Source organism: Salvia splendens, chromosome 22, assembly GCF_004379255.2.
Source record: "Salvia splendens isolate huo1 chromosome 22, SspV2, whole genome shotgun sequence".
In the NCBI taxonomy this organism is placed as follows: Eukaryota; Viridiplantae; Streptophyta; class Magnoliopsida; order Lamiales; family Lamiaceae; genus Salvia; species Salvia splendens.
This window is the reverse complement of record NC_056053.1, coordinates 3,943,964-3,962,154: the sequence shown is the minus strand read 5'-3', so window position 1 is coordinate 3,962,154 and position 18,191 is coordinate 3,943,964. Positions and strand designations below refer to the sequence as shown.

Sequence of the window (18,191 nt, the reverse complement as noted above, 5' to 3'; positions counted from 1 at the left end):
GAACTCACACTTGCTGAACTTAGCATAGAGTTTCTCGGCTCTTAACGTTTCCAAGGTGGTTCTCAAATGTTCTTCGTGTTCCTTTTTGTTCTTCGAATAGATGAGCACATCATCTATGAAGACCAGAACGAACTTGTCCAGGTACGGGTGGAACACGCGGTTCATTAGGTCCATGAACACAGCTGGAGCATTGGTAAGCCCAAAAGGCATTACCGTAAATTCATAATGGCCATATCTGGTGCGGAACGCAGTCTTTGGTATATCGTCTTGTCGAACTCTCAACTGGTGATAACCCGATCTCAAATCCATCTTCGAGAACACTCCAGCTCCTTGCAGCTGATCGAAGAGGTCGTCGATTCTCGGTAAAGGATACTTGTTCTTGAGGGTTATTTTGTTCAGCTCTCGATAGTCGATACACATCCTTAAGGTGCCATCTTTCTTCTTTACAAAAAGTACTGGTGCGCCCCACGGCGACACACTGGGTCGAATGAAGCCCAGGTCTAGTAGTTCCTGTAATTGCATTTTGAGTTCCTCTAACTCCCTTGGTGCCATTCTGTAAGGCGCCTTTGATATTGGAGCTGATCCTGGTTCCAGATCGATGCTGAACTCCAATTGCCTGTTTGGTGGCAAGCCTGGTAGCTTTTCTGGGAATACATCAGGATATTCTCGTACTATTGCCACGTCCTCAATTTTCTTGTCCTTTTTCTCTTCTTCGTTCAAAAAGACGAGGTATGCAGGGCATCCTTTCCTCATCATGGTTGTTGCTTGCAGGGCAGAAATAATCGATTTTCGTTTCCTCATGGAGATCCCATGAAACATTACGGGTTCTGTCCCAGGGTATTGTAGCGCTATCTGTCTCTCCTTACAACGGATTGTGGCGTAGTTCTCGGCTAACCAATCCATTCCTAGTATAATGTCGACGCTCCACATCCACATCACATGTAAGTTATGAGCTACTAGGTTCAGGTTTCCCATGGAAAATTTTATGTTTGAGCACGTTCGTGTGATATCTATCAGGCCTCCTACGGGTGAGGACACCCTCATACTATGTTCCATCACGTCCGTAGGCAAGTTCAAAGTATCCACACAAGATGTTGATATAAAGGAGTGTGATGCACCGGTATCAAACAAAAGGGCGATTGGTACGTTGAGGAGAGTTCCCATACCTGCCAAATTGCCTTGCTCCCGTTTCCCTTCCTCGGCCCTGGCCTGCTTCTGCTGCAGTGCGAAGGCTCTTGCCTGTGGGGGAAGTCTCGGGCGTAGCTGTCGCTGAGGACGTGGTGCAGGGAGCATCGCCTTCTCTCTCCTTGGTTCAACCTGGAGTGCCCGTAGTTGCGGACGCTGTCCTCCCGTTCCAGTCGCCTTGCTCGGGCAGTTTCTGGCAAAATGTCCCTTCTGCCCGCAGTGGAAACATCCACCAGTCCCGGCCTTACACTCGCCGTCATGTCTCTTCGAGCATCTCGCACATAGAGGTGCCTGGGCTCCGCGCTCCGCAGCTGGAGTCGGGGCAGTTTGGTACCAACGGTTCTGCTGTGGCTTAGGGGCAAACTGTGGTTTCTTAGCATCAGTCGGGACTCGGTCTCCTTCCCATTTCCTCTTTTCTCGAGGGGACCGCTGCTGTGGCGGCGGTGGAGCAGTGGTGACATGTGTCGTCGGCCTCTCTTTGGGCATAGCTGCCTCAATGTCCAGGGCCCGGCCCAATGACTCGACATAAGACAGACCTCCATGACTGGCCAGAGCCATTCTTATTTCCGATCTCAGGCCAGTACAAAACTTTTCGGCCATTTTCTCGTCCGTGTCTACTAGTTCAGGCGCATAGCGTGACATGTCACAGAATAACCTATCGTACTCGGTCACTGTCATCTTTCCCTGTTTCAAACTGTAAAACTCCACCTCTTTGGCCTTGCGGTAGCTCTTGGGGATGTACTTGCCGTACAGCTCATTCTTAAACTCCTCCCAGGTCAGGTGCTCCAACTGTTCGCGAGTCATAACCTTTCGCCTAGCTTCCCACCAGAAGTCGGCGGACTCAACCAGCTGAAACTTCACACATGAGAGTCGCTCTCTGTCGGTGCACCGAAGAAAATCAAAGATGCGCTCGATCGCACGCACCCAGGTCTCTGCTGCAGCAGGATTCCCCAGACCATTGAACACAGGTGGGTTCTGTTTGAGAAATGTTTCTTCCACTCGCCTCTCCGGCACTGCAGGAGGCGGTGGTGGAGGAGGTGGCGGTTGTGCACCTGCTTCCCCAGCTTGATTTCTCCGGGGTACATTCCCTGGTACTTGCGCGTACCTTCTTGGTCTGCCTGCCTGTCTTCTGGGAGGCATTCTGTTTATAAAGTGATGTTAGTACTAGTTATTCACTTTCTTCAATAACAAAGTGTGTATCTCTTTAGGATTCATTTCATATCTTATGCATTTTCTTTCATGCATATACTTAAAATAAATCAATAGGAGCCATAATTTGTGCAACGTCATATGCATTCATCATAGAGTGGAAAATTGCCTCTCGCGAGGTCTTAATATCTTTTACATATGACATCATCGAAGTTCTACAAAAGAAAGGAAACTAATCTACTACGCTAGCACGGCTATGACCCGTCTGACCGAGCCCTACTCCGAGTCGCTGCTGATCCATACCGGGTCGCCGTGGCTCGTCCCTGGGAAGGGCATCTCAAGTGGTGACCACAGCTCCTCCTCGTCCTTGGGAATGGCGACAGGCTGTGGAACTACTGGGGTCACATAAGGCGCCACTGGTATGTTGGGATCGGCGGCAATGTTGGGATCCACGTACTTCGCGTATAGATATAGGCTCCCGTAGAAAGCCTGGTCTACCGGATGGAGCGGCAGCTGCGGCTCCTCAGGATAAGGCTCCACAGGGGGCGGAGGAATCTCTAGTGGAGGCTCAAGAGGCTGTGGTGGTCTGGTATCTGTCATCAGGTCCGTGAGGCCGCCAGTCTGTGGCTCCTCGTCGTCGTCATCATCCCCCACCATATCCTCCTCGGGATCCTCTTCCTCTGGATTCTCCTCTTCCGGATCCTCCTCGGGATCCTCGTTGCTCTCTCCACCTCCTGTGCCACTCTCCATCGGCTCAAACTCGTCGCCGGACTCCGACACATCTCCTATCTCTGCCCTACTCCTGCGACGGCCAGGAACTCGGGACGACTGTCCCTCCTCAAATACCCCGTCTGCCGCCCGCATCAGGGCCAAAGGTGGCAGGCTACGGAACCGCTCACTCCCCGGGGCCTGCATGTCTGGCGGGGGCCCGTTCCCAAAGTGGAAACACCCTGCCGAGACTGCACTCAAGAAGCCCGGCATGTCTCCTATCGGCTCATAGGTCGGAGGCCGCGAAGAAGTGTACAACTGGGCTGTGGTTGCCATCCACCCCTGCCACTCCGGTGGGAACAACTCCACTAGTCTCATGATGCCCTCGTAGGGTTTCACCCCATGCCAATTCGCCTCCTCCCATAGCTTACCATAATGGGCGACGAATTCGGCGAGAGTGTCCCCGTGGCAACGCCGGTACGTCCTGTAGTAACGTACCACCGCATCTGGATCAGCACCTGTCCGGAGTGGGCGTCGGTGGGTAAAACGCTGTCGTGCCATCTCTACATAAAAGAAGAAAAGCCCTCAAAACGGCTCGTAACTGAAAGTATGCATATACAAGTATGCGAAAAGCTGTAAAAGATGGTATGAACTGAGTCGTTGTCTCTCGAAGAGGTCGTACTAGATTTGTCTGTGGCTATGTCTCATAACCGGCTGGTATACACATATATCTATATGTGTACTATCTGTATGCTCAAAGGAATGGATTTCCTTTCTTTGCTGTCTATTGATATTGCAACGATACTTTCTGGTTCGTTGTTGATTGATTTTTTTTTTTTTTGAAATTCTGTGGAATTAGGGGTTCTCCCTAACTGATGAGTTCAGTTGGTCTCGTCGCCGTGGAAGGCGGTAACAAGTTCTCATTCTGCTAATACTTGATTCTGCATGTCTCACCTAAGGTACTTCTCTAAAGCACTCTAGGTTCACATACATAGTCCCCATGACATCTATACATTCATGTCAAGCTCATAAAACACAGATACAGTAAGCATATCTCATGCAAAGTATCAGCTATCACGTTGCATCTTGCAAGCATTTCAAATAAACATTTTCGTTCCCATGAGGGCTGTGAAAATTATTTTCTTTTTCTGGAAAAACTTAGAAATTTCATTTTCTTTCTCAAAATGGAAAAAATATTTTCTTTCTTCAGAATTCTCTTTTCTGGACGAGCGGGCGTCGACCCCTGTTTCTGGTGCAGTTGATCGTGTCGAGCTGAGGTGTTGGGATCTTGTACTGATCATTCTGTTCACTTTCTAGCCTAGTGCTACTGTTCTGGACTGAGGCTTAGAAAGAAGGTTCTTGGGTCAGAGCGAAAGAAAAGTGCTCTGATACCACTCTGTCACGACCACAACTTCCTAGTCAAAGAAAGCGCAGCTATTTCGCGACTAAAATTCTAAACTGCCTCAACACATCATCATAATTACTGAAATTAAGGAAATACTGTCTAAGAGTCATCAAGATAGCAAGTTATTACATCAGAGTGAAATGTGGGACATTGTCTTTACTGAGACAAAGCTAGGTCTATGCAGCGGAAGAGTTCCAAGACAAGTATAACATGTATGGAGACATACTACACTAGCTACCCTTCTTTTATTTCATCTTCAGTCCCAACACCTCCTCTGCCTCGATCGATCAACCTGCACATTTAGGAAAACAATATGCAGGGCTGAGTACTTGATATACTCAGTGGCTTATGCCGAAAACTGTTTTTCTTTTAATTGTCTGCCAAGCTGAGTGAACGCGGGGTTTTTCTGAAAACAAGTCCCGGTCACTAAAATCTGTTATTTCTTTCTGAAATAGACTGCAGTCTTTTAACTTTCTGATGATATACCATGTCAAGCTGTGTGAATCGGGAATGTGGCCACATTCCACGATCACTGGGTCGGCCAACCTGGCGCTAGCTCACGACCCACGAACCGGCCAACCTTGCGCTAGCTCACGGTCCCTATGTGTACACTAGTCCGAGTAGGATTTACTGACCTACTGGGACCCGAATTCGTTTTAACCATGAATGGCAATCACAAAATAAAACATGGCATGACAATTCATTCAAAAGTTCACACTTATTCTCATAGAGTTCTGTAAATAAAAAGGAAAGAAGCCCACACCTCAATTGCTTAACTCTTGCAAAAAGGTGCTTTCCCCTGTTCTGAGATTATGCGTCGAACGACGACGTTCCTTTACAAAATTAATATATTTAAATTAGACCTCAAAAATCTTGCATGAATGCATGCCTAAGCGTGTGCTTATTATTTTAATTTCTGCCTTCTAAAATTAGAAGTCTTAAATCTTTAAATCGGTGATTTAATTTGTTCTGTAACCGGCTGACCCGTTCGGTATTAGAAATTCTCGGATTATCTTAAGTATTTTAAGAAATACTTTCTGTGACTATTAAAGTCCGCTTTAATTATTCACTGGCTTTTATTTCACTCACGGCTTATAAGTTCTTTTCTTCCGTGGCTTAGGAAATAATTTCCATTATACTTGAAAAGAGGCTCTTCACTAAAAGTATTAAACCGAGAACTAATTTCTTAAGTCCAGCAAGGAGTTTACTTAATCTGGGCCAAGGTATTATTTCATTCAGCATTTTCGGTCCAGCTTAACTAATTGGCCCAATTCTTTTCTTCTTCTCATTTAATCTGGCCCAGCTTAATTAATTCCAGGCCCAAGTGATGAATAGTGGAAAAGGCCCAAATACCCCCTTCTCCAACCATCGTCACTATCTCTCTCTCATTTCTCAAAAAAAATCCCCAAATTGAAAATGAGGAACCCTAGCCCCCTTTCTCTCATTCCTCTCGGCGATTTCGCACCCCGCCACCTTCAGCGTTCCTCGCCGGCGTGTGAGGAACCGGAGTCAGCCCATTTCTATTCCGTTCCTCTCCGCATCGCACGACCGCTCCCATCCTCTGTCTCCTACTCGGCAAGAAGGGGTCTAAAATTCAGAAACCTGGGGAGGTGGAGGACTCGTCGCTGTCTAACCGGCGACCCACTACCCACCATCTCTTCCCCCCTTTGAGGCATAACCTTGTACGGGCAATCTTGACGACGTTTTGTTCGCGGAGGGGTCACCCGTGGAGGGAAGACGTCGTATTCTCCGTCCTTCAGCGGCATCCCTCGGTCCACGCTGCCGTCGCCTCCATCTTCCTCCCTTCGGCGACGCTGGACCCCTCGGCTTAGGGGTGACACGCAGACGGCGGTTCTGCCGCTGCGGAGACCCTCGTAGCAGTGCGCCGTTTAATCAGGCAGTCGCCTCGCCGAAGCTAAGTTCCTACTAGTTATCTTCTTTCTCTTGTCATAGTCTAGTCCTAGTTCGCGTTTGAAAAGCAATGTGGTTGTGCTTCTATGTGACTGATTCTGTGTGGAAGACACCATTCCATGGTTCCTTTCCTCCAGTCTCAAAAGTGCTACACTACCCTAGACATGCATCCTAATGAGGCTGGGGTATGTGCAAGGGAGGTTTACTGATTTCTCAGATTCTCATGTTATCATAAATCGTTTCCATGTTTTGTGTCTATCATGCTCGAATGATGCCATTAAACTTGAGATTTAAGCTGATGGGTGTTACCTTTCCCTTGTAACTCCGCTGAACTTGCTAAGCTACTCTCTTCCTTGGTCTTGACCTCTCTTGCTCCTCCGCTTGCTGCTCCGTTTAGTAACTAGTTTGTTGTGTGGTGGGGGATGGAACTGAGGAGGAGATTGGCATATTTATGCACAGCTTGTAACTGAAAGCTGCACAATGACTGAGGTACTTGGCTGACCTTGCAGCATTCTTTAACTGATTTTGGTGTTTTGTGCTGCCTTGTACTCTGATTCATTCATGAATTTTGTCTTCTTTTGCAGGTGCACACTAGAGGTGGCACTGTGGGGGCTGATTTCCGGACTATAACCGGTTTGGGTAGGGAAAGCAAGGGCTGTTATCTGCAGCTTTGCAGAGTATTAGCTGGAGGGGAGCCTGCTGGCTGGAGTTTGCTTCTTTCGGTCCAACACTCACTCACGTTTCTGCAAGGTATTGTTTCCCCTTCCCTTTCTTAGTACACTTCTCTTGTTGTCTCTGTAAACGATTGAGGAGATCTAACGGCTGTTGAAACGAGTTGTCATAACAGCCGAGCTCTTCTTCATGTTTTGATCTTTCTCTCCAGATCACGGAGTTGCCGAGCTTGGTGCCGAACTGCCGAGCTTGGTGGCGAACTGCCGAGCTCGGTGCCGAACTGCCGTGCTTGGTGGCGAACTGCCGAGCTCGGTGCCGAACTGCCGTGCTTGGTGGCGAACTGCCGAGCTCGGTGCCGAACTGCCGTGCTTGGTGGCGAACTGCCGAGCTCGGTGCCGAACTGCCGTGCTTGGTGGCTGCTCGTTTGGCTGGTGTGAGCCGTGGAGTGCAGGGATAAAGCAACCTCTTACCTTCTTTTTTTTTCGGTAAGTTTTGGTCTTCAAAGCTTAAAGTAGGTTTGTTCCTTATCCTTGCTTACTTTGCCAACTAAAAGCTTTAGTGTCTTATGTAACCTCTTGTTTATCTTGTTGTTTTCTGGCAGGGACAAGAGGCTGACTCTCCTCGGTTGCTGTCTCGTCTGTTCAGCCCAACGGGCCATCGGAAACTGGGCCGAAAGCATGCTAGAAGAAGGGCCCGAAGCTAGTAGTTTCATTTGTAAAGAGATAGGGTTTCTATTTGAAATTCTCTCTTTTCTTAACATGTAAAAGTTTATTGGTGTGTATTTAATTCCAAACACTTGAAATTTGGTGGCTTTGAAATTTCTGAAGTTGCACTTGTACCCTTATTCAAGAAATAAAAATACTCTTTCATTCGTCAATAAAAGTTCTAGTATTTTATTTCATAACTCCCGAGGAATCTAAGTCTCGGCTATTACATTCCACCTCCCCCAGGACCGGGGAAGTCTGGGACCCTACCCCGGGAGTCGGGGGAGTCTTAGACCCTACCCCGGGAGTCGGGGGAGTCTGAGACCATCCCCCGGGAGTCACTGGAGTTCCTGCGTAGTTGTTCTCCATTGCTCGTTATTGATCTTGTACAGAAAGAAAGACAGAGTATTCGTTAAAACAAGTGGTGCGAATGAAAATGACGTTCAAAGCGCGTATATATAGTGTTTTCGAAAAAAAAAATTAAAAATTAAATTCTGACGCCGGTTCGGGGCCTACAATGGCGCCGTGAGGATCGGCGTTAGAACCGACGTCACCACACGAATCGGCATGGGTACGCCGAAATTGACGCCGATATCACTGACGCCGGTCGCAATGGTTCAGCGTTAGAACTGGCGTCGGTAAAAAATCGGCGTCGCTGTTTTGACGCCTCCATTGCTGATGCTCTTATCATGGTAATTCCTATAAGAAAGGAAAATCTAAAACCCATAAAATATGTGAAAAGAAAAACCCTAATTCATAATTCATCCCTATCTATCTTTCTTCCTCTTTTCCTCTGCTTGCAGCCCAGACTCACGACCGCCGTTGACTGACGTTAATTCAGCTGTCAACGCCACCACTGCGCCACTTGTCTCGTCGGTTAACGGCGGCCTTCTGCTTTCTATCATTACCTCTGTGAACTAATTCGAAGATTGATAGAGTCAGTCATAATTTTATTTTTTGCCTTACTCAATGCTTTAATGAAACTACATTGAATTGGAAATTAACACAAACAATATTCCCCCCCTCTCTTTCTTCTCTCAGGTTTTGCAAGAAAAATAATAACTGATGGCTCTTCGTTTTGAGGTAATATTGCTCATCTCGTAAAATATGACGATGAATGTTGAATTATTGACTTTGAATCTTAAATAGTGTAAAGATTGAATTTTGCTTTTTTTCTCAAGCTTTTGAATGTCATTATTGAAACAGCATCGATTTATATTAGATACAATTTCGTTTGATGTGTGTTTCTGAATCAAAATTGCAGCTTTCAGCCTTATTTTTGTGTTTTATTAACTTAAAATGCTCTGTTTCTTCCTAAAAATATTGACTTTAATGCTCAGTTTCTAAATTTCTGAGCAGACATAGAGACATAGAGTATTAATCAAATTCCAGAACAACCTTGTTGTATAACCTGTGCAATTATAACTGATGTTTCGGTATCATGCGCTAGATTCTTGGGAAGTTCAATCGTGCTCGGGCAGCTCGACTTACACTACCTCACTTTGTGTGCCAGACGCCTTTATTTATGCCTGTGGGTACACAAGGTATGCTTTTTCAATGTTTCTTAGATGTATAATATTCCTGATTGAATAAATAAAGATTTCAGTAATTAGTGATAGAGGGAATTGTTGTGAATGCAAAGTGATACCCTTGTTGTCTTGTTAACTGAATGAAGTACAGATATGAAGGATTATAGACGAACGAGAATTCTGTAAATAGGAAGCAAGATAATATTTCTGCTCGAAATTCTATTTTCATAAGATTCAAACACAGAGTCCGAAATAGACTCCTGTATATGTGTGAAAGAATTTTATAATTTCCTGTTCTCCCTCTGTTGTGGTGTTAAAAGTCATATACAGTCCCAGTGTTCATAATGTTCTTTCCGGAAAAGTTTCGATAGTATCATTTGATCATTCACAACTTTGAAAAGATGTAGATTGTAGGGTATGAAACTGAAGTGTGCTTCCTCATCACTCTTATTACCAAGATATACATTACTTTCTTCATCTTTACAGGTACAATAAAAGGTTTGACGACCAGTCAGCTTGAGGACATTGGATGCCAAATAATTCTTGGAAACACATATCACTTGGCCCTCCGTCCCACTTCTGAGCTCATTGATGAGTTGGGAGGGCTCCATAAATTTATGAATTGGCCTAGGGGGTTGCTTACTGACTCAGGTGGCTTTCAAATGGTAATGCATCATTTTAGTGTTGAACATTCTCAGACCATTTGGGTGTTGTTTATATGACTGTCTTTTCTGTGTCTTTGATCATTGCACCATATTATCATGAAGTAATGCAACCCCTACCTCTAAGTTTGTCATTTTTGTAATTGTTTCATGCACTGGCTTTATGCTTGTAGAATGTAGATTATGGTTGGTCGAAGGATTTTAAGGATGGGTTTGATATCCATATTAGTATATACTATATCATCATTGATTAGGATTATAGATTTGAACAATGAATTCAAAATCCATGATCCATCACTCATACTTTGCAGTTCTATTGAAGGATTTCTGGATGGATTTGTTATCCATAATACTGAATACATTTATGCTTCTTTCTCTCGTTTTTTTAATGAGAGAAAAACATATGCTCGAGCCTGCATCTGCGGCGAGCTATTGTTCGACAGCCAAAATGTCCAATTAAAAAAACAAAAAACTGATGCACTTTGGGTGAGCATCTATAGTTTCCAACTTGTTATTTATTATGTCAGGTAACTTGTAACTTTTTGTGCATCGTGTGGAAGACATCTCCTTTTTCTTGATATTGTCTATTAAATCAAGGATTTGTTTTTTTTTGGCTAAGAATAAACAATCATTGTTTCTGCAAATCAGAGAAAGAGGAGGAAAAAGAAGCAACAGAGAAAAAATAGTACTCCGTATTAACTTGACCTTATTACTGGCTTTCTAAATATAACTAACTCAAGGTTTTCAGGAATTCCTCTTATCTTGTTCCACAGTCTAGTGCACTTTGGTTCTATGTTGGAAACCTGCAAACATGAGTGTCATAGTATTTTTCGCATCTTTAGATTTGTTATACTATTTGCACTTTGGCTGTATTATCAGTTTATTATCAACTTCAACAGCTGCTTCTGATTCTGCGGCTGTGTCTCTGTTTTAAAGTTGTTGCTTTGCAAATTTATGATGTGAATCTTAGATATAAGATTACGTACCTGTTTCATGTCTATCTTCGTTTCTGTTGGGACTTGCATTAATAAATCCATTAAATATGTTTTTCAAAAAACATTGGAGTATTAGTTTGTGAATGTGATTGACTGATTTGGTGCAATCTGCATCGTCTTGATATCATATTTGGTTCACATATTGACTATACTTCTTAATGATGGCAGGTCTCCTTATTGCATTTGGCTGACATTACAGAACAGGGTGTCACCTTTCAGGTACTATTTATCTACTTGTTGGCATATAAAAGATCTAAGTTAGAGATTAAAGTTGTTCATTAAGATAGTATATGATAGAGGCCGTTCTTTGTAGTTTGTTCTAGATGTTGTTCTCTGTTATAGAGATCGTTGACCTACAGTTTATCCTTAGAATTAGTTCATTATTTATTAAGTTGTTTACTGTTTAGAGATTCTAACACATGACTAGGAATTTGTTAGAGATACTAGATTTTATCTTTTAGAGTTAGTGTCAAGTTACAAGTTTTATTTCAGTTAGGAGTCTGTCTTTAGATGGTTATAAATAGGGCTTATCCAAAATAAAGTTGAGTTAGGCGTTCTGCTTTGGCCCTTTTCGGAGGAGTGGCCTCTTCGGAGCAGAATCTATCTTTTATTTTTTTTGGTTGTCACTCAAACTATTTAAGGAGATGATTAATTCAATTGTTGCTCTTATTGTGTTTGTTGTAGTTCATTGTTTTTCCCTGGTTCCAGGAGGCCGTACTTAATGCTTAATCCATATATTTATATATGCTTTTGCAGTCACCGGTTGATGGGAAACCCATGTTACTCACTCCAGAAGAGTCAATACAGATACAAGTAAAATTCTTTCACTAATCTTGTTACCTCACCTAATTATTTCTATTATGTATTTCTAGCTCCATTTCCCTAGTAAATGTTAATTTTGTGCCATTGATTAGATAGTCAATGAGCAATGTGATTTATCGTCAAAATAATACTCCGTATATCAGTAGTTTTTATTATTCTGTGCCGCTATGCTTGAATGAACTTAATATTTGTTGTGAAATAATTTAAGATTGTCTAGTTTTACATTTGAATAGGGTAGCAATGTCAATTTTAATGCGACTTTTTTTACTTTTTTTTTTCAGATTGTCTGCTAAGTGATTACTCTTGTTCTGAGATACAAATATTGGTTTTATTACCCAATATTGCTAATGTGTTGTTTCTGTGCCTCTAATATATTTAGCTACATGGTTTCCCTCTTCTGTTGCAGAATCGAATAGGAGCTGATATTATTATGGCTCTTGACGATGTTGTGAAAACCACTATTACAGGTCCTCGGATTGAAGAGGCAATGTACCGTACCCTTCGTTGGATAGATAGGTGCATTGCAGGTATTTATCCAGTAAATGCTGAATTTTCATTATCTCACTTATGTACTTGAGAAAGGCAAGAGAATAACATCTTGTTTTATGAACGTGTCCATGATATTAAGTTTCTCTGTCCATAGCAGTGAATAAGTACTCCAACATAAGTGACATTGAGGACAGTTACTTGAAAATCGTAGAAAGATATTTAATGTTTCATTCGATAGGCTCTTCTGACGTGCTTGAAGTTCTTTGAGAAATGATTCTTTAGCTCTGAATAGATGAAAAAAATATTTGAAAATAGTCTGCTGCTTTTTTGGTAACAGCTCATTGTTACGGCTTGCTAAAATGCTACTGTTTTCATCAGCACACGAGAGACCCCATGATCAGAATTTATTCGGAATTGTGCAAGGTGGCTTGGATCCAGTTTTAAGGTTCGTTTCAGTTTTAACTTTGCTCTAATTTTCTCAAAGACTTCTGTATATTTTCCACTTGTTTAAATTCTTATGATCTTTTGTGCAATAAATCACTGACAGGGATATATGTGTCAAAGGCTTGGTAGACCGTAATTTACCTGGGTATGTCTATCTTACCAGTTACCTGTGCAACACTACAATTTTTTGAATTATTTGAACTAATGAAATTATTGTTGACAGCTATGCGATTGGCGGTCTTGCTGGAGGCGAAGATAAAGATTCATTTTGGCGTGTTGTAGCCCAGTGTACAGCTGCATTGCCCGAGGATAAACCGCGCTATGTTATGGTACATCTTTGATAATATAAAGAATCAGTAACAAGATTTATTATTTGTCGTCCAATTTCTGAGACTTAACGTGTCTTTGCTGATAATATTCCAGGGTGTTGGCTATCCTCTAGACATCGTAGTTTGCAGTGCATTAGGTGCTGACATGTATGATTGTGTCTACCCCACACGTACTGCTCGATTTGGAACAGCTCTTGTGCCCGGGGTATTTATTCTTGATTTTGCTCATCCATTTTGATTCATTATAACTAGAGACAGTGAAGCTGAATATCTGATTTGATGGTGAATATTGTATCCTTTTGCAGGGGGTTTTAAAACTTAAACACCAAGCAATGGCTGATGATACTCAACCGATTGATCCAACATGTGAATGCATGGTATTGTTTACTTTTTTCCTAGATTATGATCTCGATGCTTAACACCTTATTCTATTTCTCGATACTGTGGCAGGTATGTAAAACTTACTCGAGAGCATACATTCACTGCCTTGTCACTAAAGATGCAATGGGATCTCAGCTTCTTTCGTACCACAATTTATTTTACATGTTGAAGGTCTGTTCTACATCATTTTACTTTTTTTCGTACGATTGTTGCTATATCTCTCCGGGCTAGGAGTTTAACGAGCTTTATTATATATTTGTCGCAGCTTAGCAGGGATTTGCACTCATCAATTGTCAATGGCCAGTTTCCAGAGTATGCTTTTTTGCACATTAGTAACTTTGCTTTTATCTTTTCTAGGGTGGTTTTACATATGATTTCAAATGTTTTTAGAATATGTTGTTTGCCTTTTCGATTAGTACACATTAGTAACCAATTTTTTTTGTCTTAACAGGTTTGTTTGCAACTTCCTCCAGAAAATGGTATTTCTCTCAAATTATCTCACACATCCTATGTTTTTGGTGTAATATGGGAAATATGACTACTTTTACTCCTTCGATCTTCCTGTCATTTATATATCCAGTTCCTGATTGCTGATAAATTTGAACTGCTGAATTTGTAGTTTCCGAAAGGAGACGTTCCTCAATGGGTTTGCAATGCTATGGAGGTAGCTGGTATCGACATAACGTCCTGCTGTAGCCCCTTCCCATTGTCGTTGATCGACTCTCAAGCGGGAAGTGTCAAGTATTCTAGGAAAAACTCAATTAAATTGGTACATGCCAAAGATCAATGAGGAGGCAAAAAGATAAAGAGAGATATACACAGCTCCATATAATTTGTAGTCAATATGGTGCAATTTTGTCTAGGGTTATTATTTATTAACATTTGAGGTCCAAGTGTATTGTTGTAAACTGTTTCAGATAAATTTTGATCATAAATCTCATTTTCATGAAGCTAATATGTTCAATAGCACCTCAGTTTACACTAATATTTGAATTTTTATAGAGAAAAGAGTGGTTTGAGTGATCAATATATATACTTATATGCTTTCCTTTTTTTATGTCTGATCATGCTTTATACATAAAGCATGATTTACAATGTAGAGTCTGGTGTTATAGTTGTAGCAAAAGTGATGTGAATTATTTGAAGACTGAAGCAATTCTTCGATTATTATGCCCTTTCTCGTCTCTGCATGCCTTATTGTAGACGTCATAGATAACGAGAAGTATATACTAAAGAGAGAACTCAAATGAGTTGATCTTATTTTGTCTGTCAGGCTCCAGTGAAGCTGGACTTAGCAACATGAGATTTATGTATTCTGCAAGCACCGGAAGGCGTTGATTGTCGTCATAACTATACATGAGCGGCACCATTCTTGCAAGATTAAGAGCAGCTTCTTGAATGGGCCGTGTTGAGTGATTGAAGCTCTCCTTGTTGAGCTGTTTCCATTCTCTTTCCATCATATCTGCAACGTGCTCTCGTGTCTGCTGATATGATACCCCCGGTCGATCATTCATATAGCACTGTATATACGATCCATCAGCACCATTCTGATGCTCATCCTGTTCATGAATAACATCCGCTAAAATTAGCTATCCTCCCATGAGTCACATTAGAGTCAGTCGAACGAAAGATTCAAATTTCACTACCTCAGCAGTCCCTAAGTCGTCCCAAAGGCGAAGAATTGCAGCGACCGATGAAATGAGATTGGATATATCATACAAATTGGCTGCACTGTGACCTAAAAGAAAGAACAAGTGGACAAGCACCACATGCACCCCTGAGCTCACCTTTCCATTGGCTAAATACTCATTTGCATTTGGCAAATTATCTGAGGCAAACCATTTTGCTTCCACTAGAAATGCTTTACACAAACTTGCCCACTGCATTGAGATATTGTATAAGCAATATGAAATAGAGTAACCATCTTCTTGAATTTGAGAGTAAATGAACATTAACATAATTTAAAAAACATACAGTTTGTTTTAGAGAGTTGATAGGATTGTATCCATGCTTTTCACAAATAGTCCATCCAATCTCGTTCGTGGTATCAAGCAGTGCCTTGTAACACGACTTCATGTAGTCCGGCAGCGTATTCATCGCATCATAGTCCCATCTATATAAACATTCATTAATTATTTTTCATAAGAAATTCACATCTTACTATATACTTATGTGTGTAAATTGTCTTACTTTTGAACTGCTTCTGTAAAGACTGTCAATTCATCTAAGGTCCCATAAAGATCAAAAATATCATCAATCAAATAAATAAAAGCAATGGATTTGGAGAGCTGCAGCCTCTGTGAAGAGAGGCTGATATCATCAATGAGCATTGCCATGGACCATGTGTACCATTTAATTGGTTCATTTCTTGCCAGCTTTAGCTCTCTTGTCAGTCCTAAATCTTTCCACCACCTGTAATAACGACAACCTCTTATCATTTTTTTAAGAATTATATATATAAAACCATGTTAAATTATTAAACTATCCTACAAAAACTGTCAAAATCCATTTGCTTACTTGGAAAGTTGGCGCAGTTCATCTCTATGGACATATTTCCCCCGGAGAAAATCCATTTCCGACAGCTCTGTTAACGTTGTTATCGATTTATCGATGCCTCTAACGTCTCTTTGGAAGTTCAACCTTGCAATGCTTTTGTGGAAAGGGTGCTTAAATCTCATCTTCACAACATCATAATTTGTGTTTTCAGCCAAGTGTTTAAGCAGTTGTTTGCTGCTAAAATGTTGTGCCTCATTGAGTATGTTTTCTCCTTCAAAACTCAAATGTGTAGCCTCGAACAATTCAAGCAATCCCCAAACATCTTGCTTTAGTTCATCTCTGAATTTCCCATCCTGTCCCTTGAAATTGTTGAACACATCTGTATATACATTTTGATATATTAGTATCTTCACAATGATGCTAAAATAAATATATTGATATAGATTGAATTCTCGACCAGAATAAGTATTATAACTTGTAAGTTTTCCTATAATAATTGTGACATTTGCATAAACTTTGGAGAGGGAATTCACCTGCCGACACATGGTATCCTGTTTGCCTCAACAGTCGAAATGAAAGGGACATATCAAGGAGAGATGATTGGAATCCACAAAAATCAACATCTCCTAATTTCAAATAATGCTTCTGCATTATTGTTTCAATCTCCTTCCGGTAATGACCGGCCACGCCTAGCCGTTGGATCGTGTCCACAAATACCAAGCTCCCGATTGGATCATCTTCTTCTTCCCCCCTAGACTTCACTAATAAATCCCTAATCTTCTCCAATTTCTTTTCATACTCACTTGCAAAATAACCCTACACATCAAAGTTGTAACAAAAAGTCACTACAACAAATATATAATATAAAGACGCACATGTGAATAGATGCATGTGAATATTGTCAGATGTATCTAAGTTTTTTAACATATAAAGATATAGTTAACAAACTTTACTATACATATTTTGGCATCACAAAACATGACACTATTGGAGTAACTAGGCATATATATATAGATAGAGGATGTATTCATTTCCTTTTTGTATCTTTTGTTCTTTGTTCTTTTTAATCTCAGCCCCACGATTTTGTCATCCGACGGTTAGATTGGTGCCACGTGTCATTTAATAATGCGGATTTTCAGTTGAGTAATGCACACCGACTAATAATGCACCATTATTGTGTAATAATGCAGATTTTCAGTTGAATAATGCACACCGACTAATAATGCACCATTATAGTGTAATAATGCAGATCATCTGGACCGTTGATGAATGAGATCTAACGGCCCATATTAAGAAGAATAAATGATCTAATGGATGAATAGGAGAATAACGCTCCCCTATATATATATATATATATATATATATATATATATATAATTGGTTGTAGTGAAAAAGAATAGAGATAGAGTTGAAGCTTCACCTTGAAAATGTTGTCATTAATGGGATCATCAAAGTGGTAGTCTTGAAGTGTAGAAGCTCCTCTAGGGTTAGCGAGAAACTTGGTGGTGCATTGCACGGAGGTTCTCCTCCGAATAGTGGCGGCTGCCAACGGCCGCTGCGTCGGAGATATGCAAGAATAGTGTTTAGGAAGAGGTGTGTTCATCACTAAACTAGACATTATGATCAACCTTATTAAGGACTATTTTTCCCTCTTTCTTTCAATGTGTTTCATTATTACGGAATTTATACTGTATTGTATTTATAGAGTTGGGTCCTATCCTCTAACATAGAACACTAAGTTACTCACAAACACTCAACCAAACTTATTAAAACATGTGCCCTAAAACAATAGGCATGTTTTTAGAATATTTTCATTTTTTTTATCATACGTACACATTAAGTAGGTCCTACACAGTACTACTCTCTACATTCCCACGCTACTTACTATTCTCTACATTAATCGCTCTCTTATTTTACTTTTTCTCCACTTATCATTTTTCCAAAATAACTGCGAAAAAGAAATGTATCAGATAGCATGAAACAAATGGAGTAGTTGTAATAAAATCAAATATTGTTCTTAGGTTGGTAGTCCATTTTTAATGTAATTATTAACTCTGGATCAAAATATATTGTTTAAGACCATAAACTAGCATAATTAATGTGAGAGCCAAAATACTTTTTGAACAAATAGAAGATTAATTTTGGACGGTAATCTTATTTTTATTAAAAATTCATTGAGGAAAAAATCGTTTATTCATAAAATTGATTAAAATTCATAAAGGAGTATATTTTTATTTATCATGCCCTAGGATTGTGATTGCATAATAATTTTTTTAATACGAGAATATGAAACCAATATGGATCATTGGA

At 41.1% G+C, this 18,191-nt stretch overlaps 3 protein-coding genes across 3 annotated transcripts; 1 reads left to right on the top strand and 2 right to left on the bottom strand.

Moving 5' to 3' along the window:
* On the bottom strand, positions 1 to 2,325 carry LOC121787917 (the record flags this gene model as incomplete). The annotated part of the gene is made up of 2 exons (XM_042186762.1): positions 478 to 2,325; positions 1 to 426 (listed from the first exon to the last, which is right to left on the bottom strand). Coding segments are annotated over exons 1-2 (2,274 nt in total), but the record flags the coding sequence as incomplete, so codon positions are not given.
* A 6,155-nt stretch (positions 2,326 to 8,480) lies between these two features.
* On the top strand, positions 8,481 to 14,335 carry LOC121787951 (queuine tRNA-ribosyltransferase catalytic subunit 1-like). The gene is made up of 16 exons (XM_042186793.1): positions 8,481 to 8,671; positions 8,776 to 8,817; positions 9,185 to 9,278; positions 9,750 to 9,928; positions 11,089 to 11,139; positions 11,677 to 11,733; positions 12,149 to 12,269; positions 12,610 to 12,676; positions 12,779 to 12,820; positions 12,899 to 13,004; positions 13,099 to 13,209; positions 13,310 to 13,381; positions 13,455 to 13,556; positions 13,651 to 13,697; positions 13,837 to 13,864; positions 14,005 to 14,335. The coding sequence occupies exons 2-16, from the start codon at positions 8,800 to 8,802 to the stop codon at positions 14,173 to 14,175; spliced, it is 1,266 nt and encodes a 421-aa protein (XP_042042727.1). The 5' UTR covers positions 8,481 to 8,671; positions 8,776 to 8,799; the 3' UTR covers positions 14,176 to 14,335.
* Positions 14,287 to 17,548, bottom strand: LOC121787949 (tricyclene synthase 0e23, chloroplastic-like). The gene is made up of 7 exons (XM_042186792.1): positions 17,302 to 17,548; positions 16,415 to 16,697; positions 15,903 to 16,260; positions 15,576 to 15,797; positions 15,360 to 15,498; positions 15,032 to 15,265; positions 14,287 to 14,944 (listed from the first exon to the last, which is right to left on the bottom strand). The coding sequence occupies exons 1-7, from the start codon at positions 17,497 to 17,499 to the stop codon at positions 14,615 to 14,617; spliced, it is 1,764 nt and encodes a 587-aa protein (XP_042042726.1). The 5' UTR covers positions 17,500 to 17,548; the 3' UTR covers positions 14,287 to 14,614.
* Between the last annotated feature and the right edge of the window lie 643 nt (positions 17,549 to 18,191).